Here is a 22,917-nt window from a genome sequence, read left to right on the forward strand (position 1 = left end):
ATATCCTTTTTGAGGTACGGCGACCAGTATTGAACACAGTACTCCAGGTGCGGGCGCACCATTGCGCGATACAGCGGCATGATGACTTCCTTTGTCCTGGTTGTGATACCTTTTTTGATGATGCCCAGCATTCTATTTGCTTTCTTTGAGGCTGTCGCACACTGTGCCGATGGTTTCAGTGATGTGTCAACCATAACTCCCAGATCCCTTTCAAGGTTACTCACCCCTAGCCGTGTTCCCCCCATTTTGTAGCTGAACATCGGGTTCTTTTTCCCTACATGCATGACTTTGCATTTCTCTACGTTAAAACTCATTTGCCACTTATTTGCCCAGTCTACCAGTCTCGTTAGGTCCCTTTGCAGGTTTTCACAGTCTTCTGTGTTCCTAACCCTGCTGCAGAGTTTGGTGTCATCAGCAAATTTGATAACCTCACATTTTGTCCCGGTCTCCAGATCGTCAATAAATATATTAAACAATAGAGGTCCCAGCACCGACCCCTGTGGAACTCCGCTCGTGACCCATTGCCAGTCTGAATATTGGCCCTTTATTCCAACCCTCTGTTTCCTGCCTGCCAACCAGTGTTTGATCCATCGGTAGATATCTCCTTGCACCCCGTGGTTCCACAGCTTTTTTAATAGCCGTTCGTGAGGTACCTTGTCGAAGGCTTTTTGGAAGTCAAGGTAAATGATGTCTATGGATTCCCCCTTATCTATCTGGTTGTTTATTCCCTCGAAGAAGTAAAGCAAGTTTGTGAGGCACGACCTTCCCTTGCAGAAGCCATGCTGGCTCGCCTTCAGTTGTCCATTTTTTTCTATGTGTTCGCAGATTGTGTCCTTTATCATTGCTTCCATCATCTTTCCCGGAACCGAGGTCAAGCTCACAGGCCTTTAGTTTCCCGGGTCACCCCTTGATCCCTTCTTAAAGATGGGCGTGACATTTGCTATTTTCCAGTCTTCTGGGATCTCTCCAGTTTTTAGGGAGAGGTTACATATTTGGCGGAGTGTCTCTGCTATTTCGTTTTTCAGTTCTTTTAGTACCCTTGGGTGGATGCCGTCCGGGCCTGGTGATTTGTCGCTCTTCAGTCTATCTATCTGTCTGAGGACATCCTCTTTGCTTACCTCTAGTTGTACCAGTTTTTCGTCGTGTTCCCCGTTTATAATCATCTCGGGTTCTGGGATATTGGATGTGTCCTCTCTGGTGAAGACTGACGAGAAGAATTTGTTTAACCTGTCAGCTATCTCTTTTTCCTCCTTTATCGCTCCTTTCCTGTCTCCGTCGTCCAGTGGTCCCACTTCCTCTCTGGCTGGTTGTTTCCCTTTGACATACTTGAAGAAGGGTTTGAAGTTTCTTGCTTCTCCTGCAAGTCTTTCCTCATATTCTCTCTTTGCTTTCCTGACCTCTCGATGACATTCTTTCTGGTGCCTTTTGTGCTCTTCCTGGTTCTCCTTTGTTGGTTCTTTTTTCCATTTCTTGAAGGATGATTTCTTGTTGCTTATCGCCTTATTAACTGCAGTTGTTATCCATGCTGGGTTTCTAGTTCGATTTTTTTTGCACCCTTTCCTGAACCTTGGGACGCACAGGTCCTGCGCCTCGAGCACTGTGCCTTTAAGCAGTGTCCAGGTTTCCTTTACGGTTTTCATCTTCCCTGAGCTGTAGCTGAGCTTTTTTCCTACCATTTTCCTCATGTCATTGTAGTTTCCTTTTCTGAAGTTGAGTGCTGTCGTTGTGGTTCTTTTCACCTTTGATGTTCCCATGTTTAATTTGTACTGGATCATGTTGTGATCGCTGTTCCCTAACGGTGCTAGTACCACCACTTCCTTTGCGGGTCCTTCTAGCCCGTTGAGGATTAGGTCTAGAGTGGCATCCCCTCGTGTTGGTTCTGTGACCAGCTGCTCCATGAAACAGTCTCTTATCACCTCTATGAATTTAGTTTCTCTCGTGCAATTTGAGTGCCCAGTGTCCCAATCTATTCCCGGATAGTTGAAATCCCCCATAACCACCACCCTTCCACTTTTGCACATCTGCCTCAGTTCGGCCTCCAGGTCCAGGTCGTTTGCTTCTGGCTGTCCTGGTGGGCGATAGTAAAGTCCCAATTTGATGTCAGCTCCTTCCCCTCCTGTTAGCTTAACCCATAGTGACTCCAGCCTGTCTGCCCTTATTGTTGTTTCTGATCTGGATGAAGGAATGTAGTCCTTTATATACAGCGCTATTCCTCCCCCCTTCTTGTGTGCCCTGTCCCTCCTGTAGAGTTTATACCCTGGCAGGGCCACATCCCATTTGTTGTCCTCTGACCACCATGTCTCTGTGATTCCTATTATGTCTAGGTCCTTATTTCTGGCTATAACTTCTAGCTCCCCCATTTTAGTCCCTAGGCTCCTAGCGTTTGTATATAGGCAATTTAAGTCCCAGTTAGTTACCTTTTCTTTTGGGTCTACTCTTGATTTGATGCTCCTGCTGGTCTCCTCACGGGCTACCTCCTGTGGTGTGTCTATCCCGTCCTCCGCCCGCTTCTTTGATCTTTGATAGTCCTCTGGTTCTGGCTGTGTCCTCCATGTCTTGCTCTTTAGCTCTACTTGCCTCTCGGGTCCCTGTACTGTATCCTTGGGTTTATGTCCATAACCAGGAATTGTAACCTATTTGCTTACCCAAAGATTTTAGGCTGCAAACTTAGGTCTTATTTAGACAGGATACTTGCTTTTCAAGCAAGCAAACAGTCCTGGTTGGGTAATTATATCAGCGGAGCCATGCTGTCCTATGGAACTTTTAGAAAAGAAATTAAGACAGTATTATTTGACAAATTTATCTTTTAATTTGTGCTTTTATCTTTAACATAATTAATTTTACTTCATTAATTTTAAATTTTTAATGTCTTTTTTAATATAACAGGTTGTATTCCGTCTTATTATTTTGTATTTCACTGATTGTCCAGTTTTTCTCTTTTGTGGACACCGCCTAGAATTCTTCTGATTAAGGCGGTATAGAAAAATAGTTATGTTATGTTATCTCCCAGTCATGGACCACATCCTCCTGGTGCTGGACTTCCTTTTCCTGCTTGGCAATTTGTAATCCACAAAGTGATTTGGGCTTCAATTAGCAACTCCAAGCTACTGTTCTCCAAGATGATAAATCCCCACATTCCACATCAGTATTTGTCACCAGATGGAAACCCCCCCACCCCTCATAAATTGCTCCCAAAATTCACTTGGGGTCCAAAACTCTGGGTATTGTCAGTCTTAACACAGTACAGTGGTGCCTCGCATAACGGACGCCTCGCACAGCGAACGCTGCGCACAACGAACTTTTTGTCGTGCTCCCCACAACGAACTTCGTTTCACACAACGAAGTCGCCCGAGGGGCCCGGGGGGGGGGGGTGGAACTACTCTCGCCGAAGCCGGGAACAGCAGCACCCATGCAGAGAAGGAGAAGACGGCGTGTAGGGGACTCCACTAAATGCAGAGCAGCAGCTGTGGCAATCAAAAAAAGAGGAGGTCTGCTGTTAAGGTGGACCAGGGTCCTGGAAAATTCGTGAAATCCTGCAATATTACCAGGATCTCAATACAAGTCCATGAGGATCCTGGAGATCCTGCAAATCCTGGTTTTACCCAGACCCGATTCTCTGGTCCTATCTTACGAGACCTGACCCATTTACAGCAAGTTAAGCCATGTTTAAGCTAACGAAAAAAAATCCAGAAAACATCAAAAGATTATTTCCTTTTTAACAAATAGTAATACTGTACCATGAAATACTGTTCCATCATCTCCCTCCACCTTACCCTGGATGCCGAGTTCTCCGGCCCTCTTTCTCGGCCAGCCGCACGCTTTCAGGGAGCAGCGCACGCGCGCATGCTCTGTTGCTCAATCTTCTCCTCTGACGCAACCGGAAACCGGAAGTTGCAGGAGAGTAGAACATTGACCAACTCCAGCAGCTGCGCGTGCACAGCTTTCTGGAAGCGTGCGGCTGGGTGAGGGAGAGGGCCGGCAGACTCCGCATACAAGGTGAGGTGGAGGGAGGGAAATGTAGGGCTGCAGAACGAATTATTGTGTTTTAAATGTATTCTTATGGGAAAACAGGGCTGCAGAACGAATTATTGTGTTTTAAATGTATTCTTATGGGAAAACGCGTTTCACACAACGAACGTTTCACATAACAAACTTGCTCCTGGAACGGATTAAGTTCGTTGTGTGAGGCACCACTGTATTTAAGCCATGTTTCCCACAATTTCCAAACCACAATTCTTACCCAAAATCCAAAACAAACACACCAACCTGTGGGCGGCGCTACATCCCACTCCTGACACTTCCTGTGGCCAGGCCTGGCCCCAAGCAAATGGAAAAACCCAGCTCGGACTGCAGATAAGATTTTTGCGTAGATACAATTTTTATATGATTAGTAGAAAAAAAAACCCGGACTCTGGATCCAGTTCAGCAAAAAGACACTGAGTTTATTTTCAAAGAAAAACACAAAAGAAACCTGCATTCCACATCCATTTTCACATAGTTCAGTTCATATAATCCAGGCTTCTATCATATGGCACAAAGTTCATGGACTGGGCAGTCCTTGCTACTATTCAATAATCAAAATCAAAATATTACTTCTCAGTTTATGTTCTCTTTTTAGGAACACTGGTTCCTGAATGTCTAGGTCTGCTGGCTGTCGTTTACATTCATCCATTTCCATAGATTCCTCCACTTCACTCTCTACTTCCCATCCCCCTCTCTGGGTATTTGAGGTTCTTTCCTGGCAGGTTTCTCCTTGTCCCTCTGAGAGATATTCTAGCCCTTCAAAGTCTCAAACGGGAAGGCACAGTACTTAGCTGGCTGCTGGATCTCTCGCTTTTCTTGCCTGCCTAGTGAAAATTCACATGCCCTCGTACTTGGGGAAGTTGTGGAGTTTGTGTCCTTGTTCCTTGCTCTTCTTCCCCTTGTTAGAGTCAGCTGGGGCTAATTTATTCTCCTGCTTGAGGCTTATAATAATAATAATAATAACAGTTTATATACCGCAGGACCGTGAAGTTCTATGCGGTTTACAATGATTAGAAATGTTACAGATTGAGTGAATAAACAAAGTTACAGATTGAATGAATAAACTAAGTACAGATTTAGCGACAAGTGGTTCTTGCCCTCGGTTATTAAGGACTAAGATTGAATAAGTTGGTTTCCTAAGTATTTCAGGAATAGATGTGTTTTCAGGCGTTTCCTGAATTCTCCATATGTAGTAGGCACAAGCAGTTGTTCAAGGTCTTTACCCCATAATGCTGCTTGATGTGTGAGAAGATGTTGATGATGACTTTTAAATTTACAACCTCTAACCGGTGGAGAAACGAAGTTCAGGTGTGAGCTTCGCTTGTGTCTGTTGGTTGAGAAAGAGAAAAGGTGTGTTATGTATTTAGGGGCTAAGCCATAGAGTACCTTGAAGCAAAACCAACCAAACTTGAATTTCACGCGTGCCTCCTTCGGTAGCCAGTGTAAAAGTTGATAAGAAGGTGTCACATGATCAAACTTCTTCAGTCCTCAAAGTAGTCTAACCACTGTATTTTGAACTAGTTGCAATCGCCGCATGTACTTCTGGGGGAGTGCCAAGTAGGCGATGTTACAATAATCGAGTTGACTCAGAATAAGGGATTGTACTAGAATTCGAAATGATGAGGCATCGAAGTAAGCTCTGATGGAACGAAGTTTCCAGAGGGTGTGGTGTGAAAGATTTTTCTGATCAAGGAGTCTACCTGGTCTTTCATGGTCAGGTTCTGGTCCAGTGTTACACCCAATATCTTCATAGTGGGTTGAATTGGATAACTAAGGTTGTTGATGCACATTGGTGCTTTAGTGTCGAGTGGGTATGGCGCTGCTATGAAAAATTTTGTTTTCTCTGAGTTTAGTTTTAGTCTGAATTCGGTCATCCATTGCTCCATCCGATTTAATACTTCTGTTGCTTTGGGGGTGACTTCTGAGACAGAGTTGGTGAATAATAATAATAATAATAACTTTATTTTTATATACCGCCAGCTATCTTGCGACTTCTAGGCGGTTTACAATAAAGAATCTGTGAATACAATGAAAGAAAATGTAAATACAATAAAGAGAAACTTTACGTACAATGAATTAAAGAGTATAGCAGTGTATATCTCAATACAATAAAGGGAAACTTTACGTACATTGGATTAAAGAGTATAGCGGTATACATCTCATGCAATGGATTAAAGAGTATGGTATTATACATTTGATAATATTAATAATGTTGGCAACAGTTTGTGTGTTGCAAGGCTAGGAAGTGCCCAGCTATTTGCACAGAAGTAGAAATGTTCCGTAAATTGAATACAGTGTTCATAGTTAGTGGTTAGGGGTTGGGTCTGACAGTTCGCATGATCAGGTATGATCAGGTATGTGATGGTGTTACGGGGGGGGTTGATGTTCCGGTTCGTTGCCTAGGTATTTCAAGAATAGGTGGGTTTTTAGGTGTTTCCTGAATTCTTCATAGTTGTTTGTTTGTGCAATTAGTTTTTCTAGGTCTTTACCCCATATGCCTGCTTGATATGATAGCAGTTGTTGATGGTGTCTCTTATATTTTCACCCTCTAGCCGGTGGGGAGACAAATTTCATGTGTGTTTTTCTTTCGTGTCTGTTGGTTGGGAATGAGAAGAGATCTGTAATGTATTTTGGGGCTAGACCATTTAATACTTTGAAGCAGAGACATCCTAGCTTGAACTTTGTGCGTGCCTCCATCGGCAACCAGTGTAGGAGTCGGTAGGAAGGGGTTATGTGATCGGACTTCTTCAGCCCGAAAATCATCCTGACTGCTGCATTTTGTATCAGTTGTAGTCTTTGCATTTGCTTCTGAGGGATTGTCAGATGGGTGATGTTGCAGTAATCCAGGTGGTTTAGTATTAGGGATTGTACTAGCATTTTGAAAGCTGTAGTGTGGAAGTACGCCTTGATGGACTTAAGTTTCCAGAGAGTGAAGAACCCTCTTTTAATTAAGGAGTCTATGTGGTCTTTCATGGTTAGGCCTTGGTCTAGTATTGGGATAATTATCGTGAAGTCGTCAGCGTAGCTAAATAGTTTTATCCCCAGCTGGGATAGTTGTGCACCCAATGAGGACATGTAAACATTGAAGAGCAAAGGGGATAGCAGTGATCCTTGTGGCACGCCAGATGGATTGCTCCATGTGTCTGAGAGATCGTGATTGAAACAGACTTGGTATGTGCGTGATATAAGGAAACCTCGAAACCAGTTCAGTACTTTTCCTCTGATTCCGATTGCGTCTAGGCATTGTAACAGTTTTCCATGGTCCACCAAGTCAAAGGCGGAACTCATGTCAAATTGCATGATTAGGGCGTTGAGGCCCTTACTGAACAAGTAGCGCAAATTGTCCAGAATGGCCGCAATTACTGTTTCAGTGCTAAATAGAGGCCTAAAACCAATTGATTTTCGTGCAGGAGGGAGAATTGGTCAAAGTATTCCATTAGTTGGGTGTGTACCAATCCTTCCATGATTTTTACCATAAATGGAATAGATGCTACAGAGTTGGTTATTGATGTTGCTGGTTCTCTACAATTTTTTGGGATTGGGGTTATTATAATATGACCATTGTTGGTGAGGAAATTTCCATTGTATAGGAAATTTCTTATGTGACTGCAGAGACCTGAGGCAAATCCCACCCTACTCTGTGTTGATTCTCTGTTTCTCCCTAGAGCAGAGAAAGGAGGAATAGAGGCTAGATTGTGTTTTAGGAGCCCTCCCTATATGGATTCCTGCTGGTGGAAAAATCTTTATTTTAGGAGGTGCTGGCTTCCCACAGAGTATTCATCTCTTTGCCATGGTGTTGTTTCCAAAATGGCTTTACACTCTGCAACTATTACCGCTTTGGTTGTTGAATTGGGATGTTCATAGATTGTATTCGCTCTTATCTAGATTTTGTTGAAAAAAGAAAAAAAACCTAAGGTGGCATTTAGGAGTGCAGGGAATGGATGAATCCTGCCTTATAGGTAGTGAAGGGTATAGAATCCAGATAGATCCAGCACTTCCTGGGGTCAGAATTGCAGAATCCTGGTATATCCTTGCATTCTGCAGGTCTTGTGTTTCTGATGGGGAAGGAGTGCAGGGAATGGATGTTTCCTCACTTATAGGTTGTGAAAGATTGGATGTTTCCTGCCGTAGAGGTGGTGAAGTGTGCTGAATCCAGGGGGATACAGCCCTTCCTAGGTCAGATTTGCAGGATCCTAACATATCCTGCAGCATCCTGGCAGGTCCTGTGCTTTTGATGGGGAAGAAGTGCAGGAAATAGATATTTCCTGCCTTATAGGTGGTGAAGGGTGCTGAATCCAAGGGGATACAGCCCTTCCTGGGTCAGAATTGCAGGATCCTGACACATCCTGGCAGGTCCTGTGCTTTTGATGGGGAAGGAGTGCAGGGAATGGATATGAAAGATGCAGGGAATGGAGTGCATGGAATGGATGTGAAAGATGCAGAATCCAGGTGTATACAGCCCTTCCTGGGGTCAGAATTGCAAGGATTCTGGCAGCTACTAGTAGATCCTGGCATATCATAGAAACATAGAAAGATGACGGCAGAAAAAGGCTAAAGCCCATCAAGTCTACCCACTCTACTGTCCCACTCCATTAAGTCAGAGTGCTGCTCGAACCACGTAGAGATCCCACGTGGATGTCCCATTTATTCTTAAAGTTGAGCACGCTAGTGGCCTTGATCACTTGCACCGGTAGTTTGTTCCAGTGATCCACCACCCTTTCTGTAAAGAAATACTTCCTGGTGTCACCACCAAATCTCCCTCCTCTGAGTTTGAGCGGGTGCCCCCTTGTGACTGAAGGTCCCTTAGGAAAGAATATGTTGTTTTCCACCTCGACACGACCTGTGACGTACTTAAATGTCTCAATCATGTCACCCCTCTCCCTGCGCTCCTCTAGAGAGTAGAGCTGCAACTTGCCCAGTCTTTCCTCGTATGAGAGACTCTTGAGTCCGGAGACCATCCTAGTGGCCATTCGCTGGACTGACTCAGCTCGAAGTACATCTTTACGGTAATGTGGCCTCCAGAATTGCACACAGTACTCCAGATGAGGTCTCACCATGGTTCTGTACAGTGGCATTATGACTTCAGGTTTACGGCTTACGAAGCTTCTATTGTCCATTTTTAAACTTTAAAAAAAAACAACCAAAAAACTCTCCTAAACTGTTTTTCCACTGCCTGTTTTAACGTGAGTGGCACTGGAGCCGCAACCATCTGAGCTGATAGGGCAAAAGAGAAAAGCCACTCTCAGCTGTGCTGGCACAATGCCAAAATCAGCTGATTGTGTCTACAGTGTCTGCTCAGCTCAGCTCAGCTGTTAGAGATTCTTCTTTTCTCCCTGCCGGCTTAGCTGATCGTGGCACAGGTGATTGCCAGCTGATCACAGGGAGTGGAGAAGAGAAGGGGTTTTTTTTTAGTGGGCAGAGAAGGGGATAGAGCTGTGCCTATTTTTGTTCTTCTGAGCAAGTGCAAGTGGCAGGCTCAGTTCTTCCCCCTTTTATCAGAGCTGCTCCGCATAAATGGTATGCATATAATTTGCATGCTATCCTTGGGGTTGCTGGATGTGTGGCGGGTGCTACACCCTTTGGAGAGGGATTACTCCCACTTATCCAGGGCGCACGGGACGCTTTCCCAAATTGATTTTATCCTCCTCTTTCGTGAACTGCTTCCCCGGGTATTGGGGGTTGATATGGGCCCCATTGAAATATCTGACCACGCTTGGGTGGGATTTCGGTGGACTTGGGGAGATTCTCCGCTCCCTAGAGGGTCATGGTGGTTTCCGTGTTATCTGTATAGGGATCCTCATTTTCAAGAGTTTTTGATACAGCGCTGGCGTGATTTTCAACATAATAATCAGCAGCATCGCGATGATCCCATTCTCTATTGGGAGACGGCTAAGGCTGTTTTACGGGGGGATGTCATTGCTTATGTGGCCCGGGAGTCGAAGCTGAAGTATAGGAAGGTTCTGGCTTTGGAGCGGAAGGCAACTGTGTTGCGACGTCAATACAGCAGGGCACCCTCATTCCTGCTTCGTACGCAGCTTTTGGAGGTCCAGCAGGAACTGAATGAATTATTGCATCTCCGGGCTCTGCGGACGAGGGAGTACTTTAAGTTTCATCTGTTTCGGTTTGCGAATAAGAGCAGTAGATTGTTGGCCCGTATGGCGCATCCGCGGGGTGGACCTGAGAGCATTTCTGCTCTTCGGGGCGCTTCTGGGGTGCTGCATCATCGACCGGAGGAGATCTGTGAGCTGTTGCGGGAGTTTTTTGCTGAGGTGTATACAGATCCAGGCCCCAAGATTTTGGATGGGCAACTTTATCTTGACAGCCTAGATATACCTTGTTTATCTCAACGGGATGCTGCCGTTTTGGATCTTCCCTTTACCGCGGAGGAGGTGGAGGGGGCGATAGGGGTCAGTCCGTTAGGAAAGGCGCCGGGCCCGGATGGGTTTCGGAGTGAGTTCTATAAATTGTTGGTGACGGACATAGCGCCGGTGCTGGCTGAAGTTTATAATCTGAGTGTTGCTAAGGGCTTTCTTCCTCGTTACGTAAATTTAGCGTCTATTATAGTTCTTCCGAAGCCCGGTAAGGACCCTCTTTTGCCTGAATCGTACCGTCCTATTTCACTGTTGAATTATGAGGCGAAGCTTTTGGCAAAACTTTTGGCTAACCGCCTGGCGCGCATCTTGCCTTCGGTGATCTCGGACTCTCAGGTGGGGTTTGTGCGGGATCGGCCTGTAGCTAAGAATATCCGGCGAATCTTGTTAGCTTTGGAACGGGTGGGACAGGAAGGTAGCCCCTCCCTGCTTATTAGTTTTGATGCCGAGAAGGCGTTTGATAAGGTGCGGTGGGGTTACCTTTTTGCGGTGCTGAGGACGTACAGTTTGGGCCCCTTCTTTTTTGGAGCAATCCAGGCACTGTATAGTGATCCGGAGGCGCGGATTTTGGTTAATGGGACCTGCTCTGGTTATTTTTCTATTTGCCGAGGGACTCGCCAGGGCTGCCCCCTGTCGCCGCTCCTGTTTGTGCTTTCTTTAGACCCTCTACTTCGGGAGCTTCAGACAAATGCGGATATTCGGGGAATGGTATTGGGAGATTCACATTTTAAACTGGCGGCATTTGCGGATGATCTATTGGTTTTTTTAACGGACCCGCAGCGTTCCTTGCCCGTGTTGTTGGAGAGCCTTCGGGAATATGGAGATTTCTCTGGCTTTGCCTTGAACTTCGCGAAATCTGAGGCTCTGGCTTCCTCGGCTGATCTTCAGCAGTCTTGGGGGGATCGTTTCCCGTTGCGCTGGGCTGACTCCTCTTTTAGATATCTGGGGATCAGGCTGACTATGGATGTAGCCCGACTGTATCGTCTTAACATCGATAAACTCCTTGCGGACACTAAACTGTTGCTAGACAAATGGCAGGCGTTGCCGCTATCTTTGTTGGGTAGAATTCATTTGTTTCGTATGGTTGTTTTCCCGAGGTGGCTTTACGTTCTCCAGACTCTTCCCCTTTCTTTGTTGCAGAGGGATGTTCGTTCCCTCACCTCCCAACTGACCCGGTTTTGTTGGGGTGGACGGAGACCTAAATTGAAATGGTCCTTGTTGGTGGGGCCTGCCTGCGGGGGTGGTTTGGGGGTGCCCGACATCAGGGTTTATAATCAGGCCTGTTTGCTTCGCCATGTTAGTGATTGGGTGTTGGGTACCTCTTTCTATACGGATCTTTCTCTGGAGCGGGATCATTTCTATCCTCTTCATCTTTTGTATCTCCTTCATGCCCCGTTATCTAAACTGCTGAGACTCTGTAAGCGTAGCCTCTTGTTTCGGTCCTTGTGGATAGTATGGCATCAGACCCTTCGGTTGTGGGATCAGGATTCCCATACTAGTGCTCTTCTACCGTTGGTGGGGAACTTAGCTTTCCCTCCGGGGATTGGACCCTCCGTGTTTGGTCGTTGGAGGGCTCGAGGGGTGGGACAATTGCGGCATGTTCTGCTGGATGATGGGTCTCTCCTACCTTGTGCTGAGTTAGTGGGAAGGGGGGTCCCTGAGATTGGCCTTCCTTTTGCTTATTGTCAACTTAGCCACTATGTGGCTTCCCTTCGGAGGAGTTCCTTGCGAGGGGATTTTGGGACCCGGCTCTGTACTTTTTTGACTGCAGATCCTGATACTAGGGTCTCTATCTCTGTTCTACATGGCTGGGTCATGGCTCTTCGCCAGCCTAGGGTTTTCCCTGGTATTTTGGAGGCTTGGCAGCGGGACTTGGGTAGGGACTTGGGGGACAATTTTTTGTTAACAACCTGAAACGTACTGCGGGCTTGGTGCATAGTGCTGAATTACGTGAATGTCATTTTCGCACTGTCCTGCGGGCATATGCTTCCCAGAGTCAGGCTTACTATATGGGTTGTATTGACACTCAGTTATGCATCCGCTGTTCGGTGGAGGTAAATTCTTATTTTCATGGTATTTGGAGCTGTAAGGGGATTCAGGTCTTTTGGAAGGCGCTGGCCTTCTTTTTACAGGGCTTGTTGCAGACACCTGTGCCAGTCTCAGTGCTTTCCATGTTGTTTGCCCACTTCTCTTTCTTGTATATGTACACTTCTTCTGAAAAATTATTTCTTAGTAAATGTTTTATTTTGGGGAAGAAATGTATTTTATGTTGCTGGCTGTCTCCTGAGCCCCCTTCCTTTTGGCATTGGAGGAATCGCCTTCATGAAGTTATGGGTTGGGAGGCCCGTTTGGCTTGTTCTTCTCGTCGCCAGAGCAGAGACTTTGTTCACATTTGGACTCCGTACTTGAACATTTTGACTCCTAAGAGTCGTAGCCGTGTTTTGAATAGACTCCGCCTCTGAATCTGTGCTTCTATTTGCCCTTGCTGATCCCTGCACAAGAGTTGTATGTATCTTTGGGGGGATGGGGAGGGGAGGGTGGGGGGTTGGGGATTTCTTTCTGTGGGGTGGGGGTGCGGTGGGACCGGGGAGGACATCAGAGTCCAGTCCTCCGCGGTTGTTTGATGAAACTGTATACCATGGTTTATATTGCTGTTGTATTTACTATTGCTTAATAAAATAGATTTGAACATAATTTGCATGCTATTGTGCTGAGCATCACCCTATCAATTGAAATCACTCACAACACGGTATTTATTACCATGCTGTTGGAGCATTATGCACCCTGCCCTAGCCCTCTATGTTTAGGAGGCCAGTCTGCTCTTACTCCCAGGGAGTTCTGTCAACCAATTCTTGATCCTATATAAAGGAGGCCAGGTGGCACTGCTAGAGCCAGAATGAGGGGGTGGGGGGCACTCAGGTAGAGTTACCAGATTTTCCATTTGGAAAATCCAGACCCCTAGACCCGCGCAGTTCCACCCATCCCGCCCCATCCTGAGGATCCTGGAAAATCCTACAAATCCTGCTTTTTTTTTTTTACCAGGATCTCAATAGAAGTAATGAGGATCCTGGAGGTCCTGGAAATCTTGGTTTTATCTTGTTCCACTTATAAGAGGGCCGGGAGGGCATGATTTCAACTGTTATACAGGGAGGAGTGTCCCCAGCACTCTGGCCATAAGTAAATGGGTCAGCAGTGCCATTGCCCAAGCAGAGCAAAAGTGTTGAGAGAAGCATTACAGTAAGCTAGGCTGTAGCATGAAGGGAAATTAAAAGAGAAGAAAGTAAAAACCCCTTCTTTCTATGTAGTGGAGAGCAAGGGAGAGAAAGCTGTATCCCAGCCCGGAGGTTAGGGTTTCCCTTAACCCACCCTTGGGAAAAGGGAGAGGCAGCTGTTGAATTCAAAGAACAGTGTAACTGAAAAGTTTATTTTGATTATTCGGAAGTTCCTGATATGGACCTTGTACAGAATAAAGCCAAGGGCTACCTAAGAGGAACTGCCTCTGAGTGAGGGAATAATTTTGTTTTCAAGAAAGAATATAAATGTTTTCTGAGAAATAATATTGCCTGGGACCTTTTTCCTTGGGGCCAGAGCCTCACTATCACTGGCACTCTAAAGAGGTGTGGATCCTAAGCGTGTGACACCATGGTTGACCCTCGGGCACCCACGATCCTGCCACAATACAAAGTTGACAGATTAAGAAAGAGAACCTTAGCTTGGATGAATTGAAAAAACATTTCAGCCTGAGTGGACAGCTACCACATGGTGAATTAAAAAATATAGGGGGTCTTTTACTAAGGCGTGCTAGCCAATTTGGCGCATGCTAAATGCTAACGCATCCATTATATTCCATGGATGCATTAGCATTTAGTGCGTGCTAATACTTAGTAAAAGACCCCCTTAGTTTTTCTATTGCAAATCTTAAGAAACATGGTTGTGGTAAAGGTTGTCTGTATGATTTAAAATTAGCAATGCAACACTGTGGGAGACTAGCCTGGTTTGGCTGGCTAGCTGAGCTTGCCCAGAGAAATCAGCACATATACACCTAAGACACAATTGCATATAGAGAATTTTATTTGTTATCATTTGTCTCACACAAAATAAAATGAATTTGGCTTACCTCAGCCAAACTCCTACAGGCATCAGTCTGTTTTACCAAGGCCTGCCTCTGCCCATGTCTAGGGAAAACTTGAGAGTTCCTCTTCTCATTCTCAGGGACCTCTCTAGAATAAACTCAGCCTGGGTAAAAATGCCTCTCTCCTGTGAGTCCCACTCCTGTGACTCAACACTGAGGTCCATAGTCCAGTGCATGCTGGGATTGTAGTTTTGCCTGGGAGTATAATATTTGTATGGGGGAAGGAAAACCCTTTAATCTGTTACAAACACTTAATTTTTAAATTTAGGTGCTAGTACAGTACATGCTATGAAGGCAATTGTAATAAATTTATTGTAAGGTGATTATTAATAAAGTCAAACCTCAGTTTGCAAGTAACGTGGTTTGCGAGTGTTTTGTAAGACGAGCTAAACATTTTCGCAAATCATGATTCACACACCGAGCGTTGACTCGATTTGCGAGTCCCCCCACCCAGGAACTGGCATCTCCCCCTGTCTGCGAACATCGCCCCCCCCCTCGCGAATGCCCGCCTACCCAAACTGAAGCTTTACCCCCAGGAGGTGCCGGTGCCCGAAGATCATGCTTCTTACCAGACTGGGCCTTGAGCATCTGCGCATGCTCAAGGCCTTCTGGCTCTCGTTCTCTCTGAGAATCTCAGAGGCCTAGTCCGGCAAGCAGCACGATCTTCGGGCACCGGCACCTTCTGTGGGTTGGTGCTGTATGCTGGTGCCAGATGGGGGTAAGGATTCAGTTTGGGTGGGCGTTCGTGAGGGGTGCGATGCCAGTTCGCAGGTGGTGGTGTTTGCAAGAGGGGGGGGGGTCGATGCTGGTTCATGGGGGGGGATGTGGAAGCGCACCAGTGGCCTTGGGGGTGGGGGGTATTTTGTGGATGTGGTGGGGTAGGGTGGAGCAGCGCCGGTGGCGGGGCAGGAGGGGAGAGGATGTGGAACCAATCAAGCGAGTTTCCCTTACTTCCTATGGGGAAACTCGCTTTGTTATACGAGTAATTCGGTTTACGAGCATGCTTCTGGAACGAATTATGCTCGTAAACCAAGGTTCCACTGTATTTTGTATTTTATCATGTTATAGATTTATGTGAAGGAAGAAAAATACTTGAATTAATGTTTGAAAGTATTAGGTATAAAACAGCTTTATTGCAAATTTGGGATGCATGTTTATTAGGGATATCTCAATAATCTGGCCCGTTCATGGCCCTTGAGGTCTGAACTTGCTCTAAAACTTTACCCTTTTATTTATTTATTTATTTTTAGAAATGATATAAAACTGAGAAGGAGAGAAGATGATGTGAGTAATATGTACAAAGAAGGAAAGGGCAGCTTGAATTCTATTCCTGTTTTAAAACACCAATGGGGAGGCAGATTTTTACTTTCAAAAGAATGGTAGCACATGGACAGTAATTCTATAAATGGAAGCCTTTATTTAGGGGCCTATTTGGACCCTATTCGGAATATAGGAATTTATTATAAAATACTAGTGTAACTGTAAGAAACCCACTGCTGGCAGTGGTTTTGTTCCTAGGAAAAGTGTTAAGGTTAGACAGCCCCAGTGCAGAAGAGCTGACCGGGTCAGTGCACTGGAACATGTAGGCGATGACTATGCCTGGAATAGCCAGTCTGAGACAGGAAAAGTCTTGCAGGAAAGCTTGCACTCTTGCATAGAGCCTTTAAATTCTGGCAGGAGATTTTCACCTGAAATGCTTGCTGTTCCTTTAAGAAAGGAGCAGGGAATCTGACCTCTGGCAGATGTAAGTAGTTTGCTAAACTGATTCGCCTCCCCCCAGCTTGGGAGAGAGGGGCGTAGTTTTGAGCCCCCTAAATGGAAGCGGTGAGAGAGTCAGGGAGGAGTGCCCAACCGTGTGAGGCTGGAAGACTGGGAGATGCAGGAAGTTGATTCTGCTCCAGTCCTGGAACAGCTGAGTAACGTGGAAGCTATGGATTTGCAAACAGCAGGGAATGAACTGATGGAAATCAACTGCTGAAAAAGGGAGTGTGCCAAGTTGTGCCATTAACTCTCTCTGAGGAGGACATTCCCATGAACTGCGTTTTTTTTTTGTTTTGAACGTTTTGCCTAGAAGAAAGTGGCTTGTGCTAGCAGAAGTTTTTCCTGCTTATGAACTATGAAATTTCTGAGCTATTGGGTTTGTGTCTTTTTCCAAAAATAGCTCGGAGAAAATGTATGGGGTTTTTTCTATTTTTGTTTTGCTGGGTTTTGACACTGAGGCACGCGTGAACAGAGGCAGCTAATTAGCAGCAGTTCAGTGCAGCAGCTGTGCCTAGAAGTCGTTCTGAATGTTAAGCCAGCCTGTGTAAGAACTGCCCTTTTTTTTACAACTGCTAGTTTGTGGACTGTAAAGGAGGTGAAGCTTATATTTGACTCTTTTGCTTCACTTATAACCAGAGAGAGTTATTTAAGAACTCTTTGGGCAAAACCTGCCTGAATGCAAAGAACCTGCTCAGCCTGTATAAAGGGGCAAGATACCTTGATAAAATTAAGAATTGCTATTAACTACTTTAAGAACCTGCCTGAAAGTATTGCTAGACTGTACCTTTCTGTAGCCAGTGTCTTTACCTGGCATAGCACTGGCAAAGAGATTAAGATTGTTGGAAGTTTGCCTAACTGCAACAGCTGAGGTGGCTTTTGGCCAGTTGCCAGAGAAAAAAGCTGTATTTTTGTTTACTGCTGAAATTCTTTGCTTTTGTTATTTTTGAAACTGTTGAATTGTTCTGAGAGAAACAGTGCTTTGAACCCAAACACAAAGTCTGACCAGTGGCCAAGAATAATAAATCTTTTGAGAACTTGAACCTTTGGTGGAAGTTTCCTTCTTTTTGCTGGAAAGGGAAATCCTTACTCAAAACACTGGGGTTTAATCACAGCATAGCCATTGCCAAGCCTGAAGGGTACCCCAAGCTAAAGGGGACACGCCGGGCCAGTATTATGTCGCAGCCCAGGTGGTCTGCTGCGCTCATCAAAGACCCCGGGTTGTGACAATACACACATGTATTTTTAAGCATGAGCACTTATGTCAGCCATAGACCTGGTGTAAATGTTTGCATCTAATTTCAGAAGGTACATGCATAAATCTGTAGTATTCTATATGTAATGTGTGATAAGTGTGTGAACTACTCATGCTTTGCCCGTGTGAACACCCATTGGCAAAGCATGCACTATGCACATACTTACAGAATAGGGTGGAGTCAGATTACTGTTATTTTTAGGCATAAATAACAAGAATACTAGCATTTATGCACATACTGCATAAGTTTAAGCAGCTTCTTATAGAATTACTTAAAAGTTCTGAATTATTGGAGATTTCCCACTATAACCACTGAAAAATTACATGAAAATCAGCTGTTACCTGGAGGCAGAACACAAATAGAGGCTCTGAGTTTTGGTATTTCTTCTCTATCTCCCTCTCTGGTTTTCTTTACTTACCTCTAGAAATCTGGTTTTCAACCATCACTTTCTGGTTTTGGGCATTCATCGCCGTGGATTCCTCGAGAAGCTCTCGAACCTGCAGAAAGGGCTACATGCAGGATAGAGGTTAGATAAGAAAATCAGACAGAGGAGCACAGAATACCAGAGCCAAGAGACTTTGCTAAGATGGCTGCCTATTGATTCCGTGTGTTTTCAGGATAGGTTGAGACAGCCCTGTTTTCACTCACTGAATGCAGTGCAACAAGAAGAAAACAAATTATAAATTTAAAGCACTTACAGGGGAGAGGCAGGAGTGAAATCCTGAGAGCTGCTCAGAGGCTAGGCCCATGCACAGAACCTGAGAGCTACAGAAAGATCAAAAAGAGACAGAGAGTCTAAACAGGAAGCTTGGGGGAAACTGCACTTGTGAGGTACAGGAGAGCAGAAGGATTAAGGCAGCACAAGTAGTTGCTGAGAAAATGATGTGTAGCTGCTGAGTAAAACTTTTTATGTCAGCTCTGGGATTTGTGTGTGTGTGTGGAAAGAGTGAATATTTTTGATATAATATTTCCTGCAAATGTTTGGTTTCATGAGAAATGCTGCAAATTAAACCTACTTATGGGTTGTGCTGAGATGTGTAATGAGAAGGCTGTGAAGGAGGATACAGCTGAGTTTGTGTGAGTTATAGGTAAGGTGACCATACGTCCCGTTTTGAACGGAACTGTCCCGTTTTTAGATCCCCTGTCCTGTTGTCCACACACACAGCTTTGGGACGCCGAAATGTCCCGTTTTCAGGGACAGCGTCCTGAAGCTGTGCGCAGGGACAATGGGACAGGCGATCTCTTCCTTTCCCTCCCTGCCGTGCAAAAAAACGCCAGTGTGGTGCTTTAGGGCTGTTTGGGTCTTCGCATTTCTCCCCACCCTCGCTAGATTTGCTGGCAGCAGCGTCATGTTTGTCTCTCCCCACCCCCGGTGCAGCCGAACCCCCATTGACCCTCCCATCTATCCCTCCCATCGCGAGACGACCACAAACCTCCCAGCTCCAGCAGCATCGGCAGACACAGCACTCTATATACGCTGCTTCGCAGCCTTCTACCTTCCTGATTTCCTCTGCTGCATCACTGATGACATCATCAGTGATGTGGCAGAGGGAATCACGGGCAGTAAAAGGCCGTGATGTTGCTGGAGCCGGGATGTTTGTCAATCGTCTCGCAGTAGGAAGGTCGGATGGGACGGTCAGTGGGGTTCGCCTGCACGGCGGCGGTAGTGGTGGCAGTGGTGGTGGCGGGGGGGGAATGGAAAGATGCTGCTCAAGGATTCTACTGCACAGGGGGATGGGAGGGAGAGAGGGTTAGAAAAATGTCGGGTTCTACTGTACGGGGGGATGGGAGGGATAGAAAAATGCCGTGCAAAGGTTCTGCTTCAAGGGGGGGAAGAAATATGCTGCTCGAGTTCTGCTTCAGGGAGCCATGGGAAGGATAGACAGATACTGCTTTGGGGGGGGGAGACAAAGTCTGGAAGGCAGTGAGGAGGACATAGGAAGGAGGCACTGGGGACACTAAGGATATAGGAAGGGGCACTAAGGAAATAGGAAGGAGGCACTGAGGGCACTAAGGACATAGGATGGAGGCACTGAGGGCACTAAGGACATAGGAAGGGGCACTAAGGACATAGGAAGGAAGGAGGGAATAGAAAGGGACAATTGTTGGGCCTGAGTGCAGAAAGAAAGAAATATATGAAAGGATACACAGTCAGAAGGAAACGCAACCAGAGACTCATGAAATCACCAGACAGCAAAGGTAGGAAAAATTATTTTATTTTCAATTTAGTGATCAAAATGTGTCAGTTTTGAGGATTTATATCTGCTGTCTATATTTTGCACTATTTGTCTATTTTTCTATAGTTACTGAGGTGACATTGCATATTTTAAAGTCATCTGCCTTGACATCTTTGAAACCCCCCCAAATATAAATGATAATTAATATTTTCTTTGCGTATAGTGTGCTTAGTAGTTTTTTAAAAATTTTATGGTTACCATTATGAATTAATAAGATATTATGTGTACATGAAAAATGAATGGAAGAAACTGGGGGCGGGACTGGGGGCGGGGCTAGGGTGGGATTGGGGCAGGACTGACAATTAATAGATGTCCCCTTTTAATGAAAAAAATAAATGGTCACGTTAGTTATAGGTAAAGAACTTATTTGATACCTGCTGGTTCTCATGATTTATTGAGATTTCTAAATTAAGTTTGGAATTTTATTTCAAAGGAAAATTGATAAGAACTTTTAAAGTGAGTTTCAGAATTTAAATTGGATTTTTGTGACTCCTGTTGCTAAAAAGAAGTATTAAGTACTAGGAAATAGAGAATTTTAATCCCTTCACTGTGATTCAACACAGATTGCCTAATATTATTGGTGTTTAAAGCAAATGTTTTGTATTTAATTTAGTATTCTGCAGTTTTTCTGCTGCAGTTCATTACTATGTTTTTTCTGATTACTAATCTGCTGTGTCCCCTAACCAGTATTCACAGTTGTGTCAAACTTGGAGAATCTGAAACTATTTTTGAAATCATATATTCTTTTGAGAACTGAAGGTTTAAAGCCATATGAGTAATCTCTTCTTTTAGAATTCTAAGAAATTCTGTAGTGCAGAGATGTTTCCAGTCAGTTTTCCTGATATATACTAGCAGGTTCTATGTGACCAGACTGTGAGATAATTACTGAGGAGTTTCATTATTTCTAAACCAAAGATACTTGGATATAGAGATAAAGCTTAGGTTGCTCAGATATTGTGTGAATATGTGTGTTGAAACTCTGTGAGCTGATTTCATATCAGAAGAGGTTTTTTGGGGGGGAGGGTCCTGAGGGGGGTCAGCTTAGGAACATAAGAACATAAGAATTGCCGCTGCTGGGTCAGACCAGCGGTCCATTGTGCCCAGCAGTCCGCTCATGCAGCGGCCCTTAGGTCAAAGACCAGTGCTCTAACTGAAACCAGCCCTGCCTGCGTATGTTCCGGTTTAGCAGGAACTTGTCTAACTTTGCCTTGAATCCCTGGAGGGTATTTTCCCCTATAACAGCCTCAGGAAGAGCATTCCAGCTTTCCACTACTCTCGGGGTGAAGAAGAACTTCCTTACGTTTGTATGGAATCTATCCCCTTTTAACTTTAGAGAGTGTCCTCTCGTTCTCTCTATCTTGGAGAGAGTGAACAACCTGTCTTTATCTTCTAAGTTTATTCCCTTCATTATCTTGAATGTTTCGATCATGTCCCCTCTCAGTCTCCTCTTATCAAGGGAGAAGAGGCCCAGTTTCTCTAATCTCTCACTGTACGGCAACTCCTCCAGCCCCTTAGCCATTTTAGTTGCTCTTCTCTGGACCCTTTCGAGTAGTACCATGTCCTTCTTCATGTACGGTGACCAGTGCTAGACACAGTATTCCAGGGATAAAAGAATTGTCTGTTCTTTTGCACATTTAGTTGCAAATACATGACCTTAGCCTGAGGAGACACTGCAGGGAGGATAGAGTTTTGCTTCCTTTCATTTGTTTTGTTGACGATTTCTGGAATTTACAGGTCTGACAGTTGTCACCGATGATATGAAAACTGAGATTGTGAATGAATCAAAATTACGTGAATAAATTAAAATACATTTTCTGCCATTGCATTGGAAATTCAGCCTTGAGGCCTTATAATAAAGAGATTAAGCTCACAGATTGGCATTCCCTGTCTAAATTGCGGATTCTACATTGCAGCTAATGCTAGGAAGTTCAGAAAGTTGATTTTGTGACTCTTAAGAGACATAGATTTATGTACTATTCTTTACATGGATCCATGGGGATAAGGTTCTCAGAGGAACAAGAAATTTGAGTGTTTTACAGACAATCTGTATCTTATAGATTAGAAACTATAATACTAATTTGAAGGTCATACAGAAGTTAAGATGTGTCTGCAGGAAGTAGGGCTTTTACTGACATGATTGATAATATGGAGAGGTCAAAGATCAAGGGTGATTTAGGAAGAAAAGTGAAACACTGCCACCTGCTGGGTTTAAAAAAACTTAACAGAATGGACTTTTAATGTTAACATTGACGTAAGGCATTTTTAGAAAGGAAGTCATGTGATCACTGTGCCATTGTATTCTAAAGCATGATAATTATTACAAATGATGTCACATAGGGTATAAATCTGTTTGCCTTGTTTTCTCTCTTTGAAGAGCACTGAAATTCTGAGGGCCTGCTCTTCCCAGGCTATGGGAGCTTTGTCAATAAACATATTCGTTTTTACATGGCTTTTCCTCGTCCGTTATTTGAATTCACAGAACGGAGTCTCTAGCCCAATCGTGTGGGAAAGAGAATCCATTCTGGCAATTCTTTTGGCCTCAATGTTCAAGTCTCCAGCCTACTTGAACATTTTACAGATAGGATAGTAGCAAACATCTGGATCTTCAGAGGAGCTGCTGGTTGCAGACAGGTGACAGGACAACAACTCAGTATTACCCAACACAAGAAAGCAACGATACCAGTGAAAACATTTTTTTTAAATACTCTAATTTCTGTGCATAGTGGTATTAGGGGAGAGAGGATGCCATATAGGATCTTAAAAGCTAGGCAGGCGCATTTAAAATGAACCCTGGAAATTACTGGAAGCCAGTGAAGCTTGGACAGAAGTGGGGAAACATGATCAAATTTGCTTTTTACGAAGATCAGTTTGGCCGCAGTGTTCTGAATTAGCTGAAGTCTTTGAAGACTTTTTTTGGTTAGACTTGAATAGATGGAGTTACAGTAGTCTAGTCTGGAGAGGATGATAGATTGTACTAGGATGGCAAAATGTTGTTGATGGAAGCAGGATCTCACTTTCCTGAGCTTGTGGAGGCTAAAAAAGCATGACTTTAGCAAGGAGTTAAGATGGTCATTGAAGGAAAGAGAAGAGTCTTTAATGATGCCTAGAACTTTGCTTGAGAGCTCAAGCTGCAGTGTGGC

General features: G+C 44.7%; 1 protein-coding gene across 1 annotated transcript in view; it reads right to left on the reverse strand.

Annotated features, from left to right (window-relative positions):
* The window catches only part of CCDC183 (coiled-coil domain containing 183), a 341,250-nt gene that overhangs the window by 107,146 nt on the left and 211,187 nt on the right, over nt 1–22,917 (reverse strand). The window contains exon 13 of the mRNA XM_033960753.1: nt 17,959–18,049. Coding sequence (XP_033816644.1) covers nt 17,959–18,049 — 91 coding nt within the window. The remainder of the gene's footprint in view (nt 1–17,958; nt 18,050–22,917) is intronic.

Source organism: Geotrypetes seraphini, chromosome 10 (genome assembly GCF_902459505.1).
Source record: "Geotrypetes seraphini chromosome 10, aGeoSer1.1, whole genome shotgun sequence".
In the NCBI taxonomy this organism is placed as follows: Eukaryota; Metazoa; Chordata; class Amphibia; order Gymnophiona; family Dermophiidae; genus Geotrypetes; species Geotrypetes seraphini.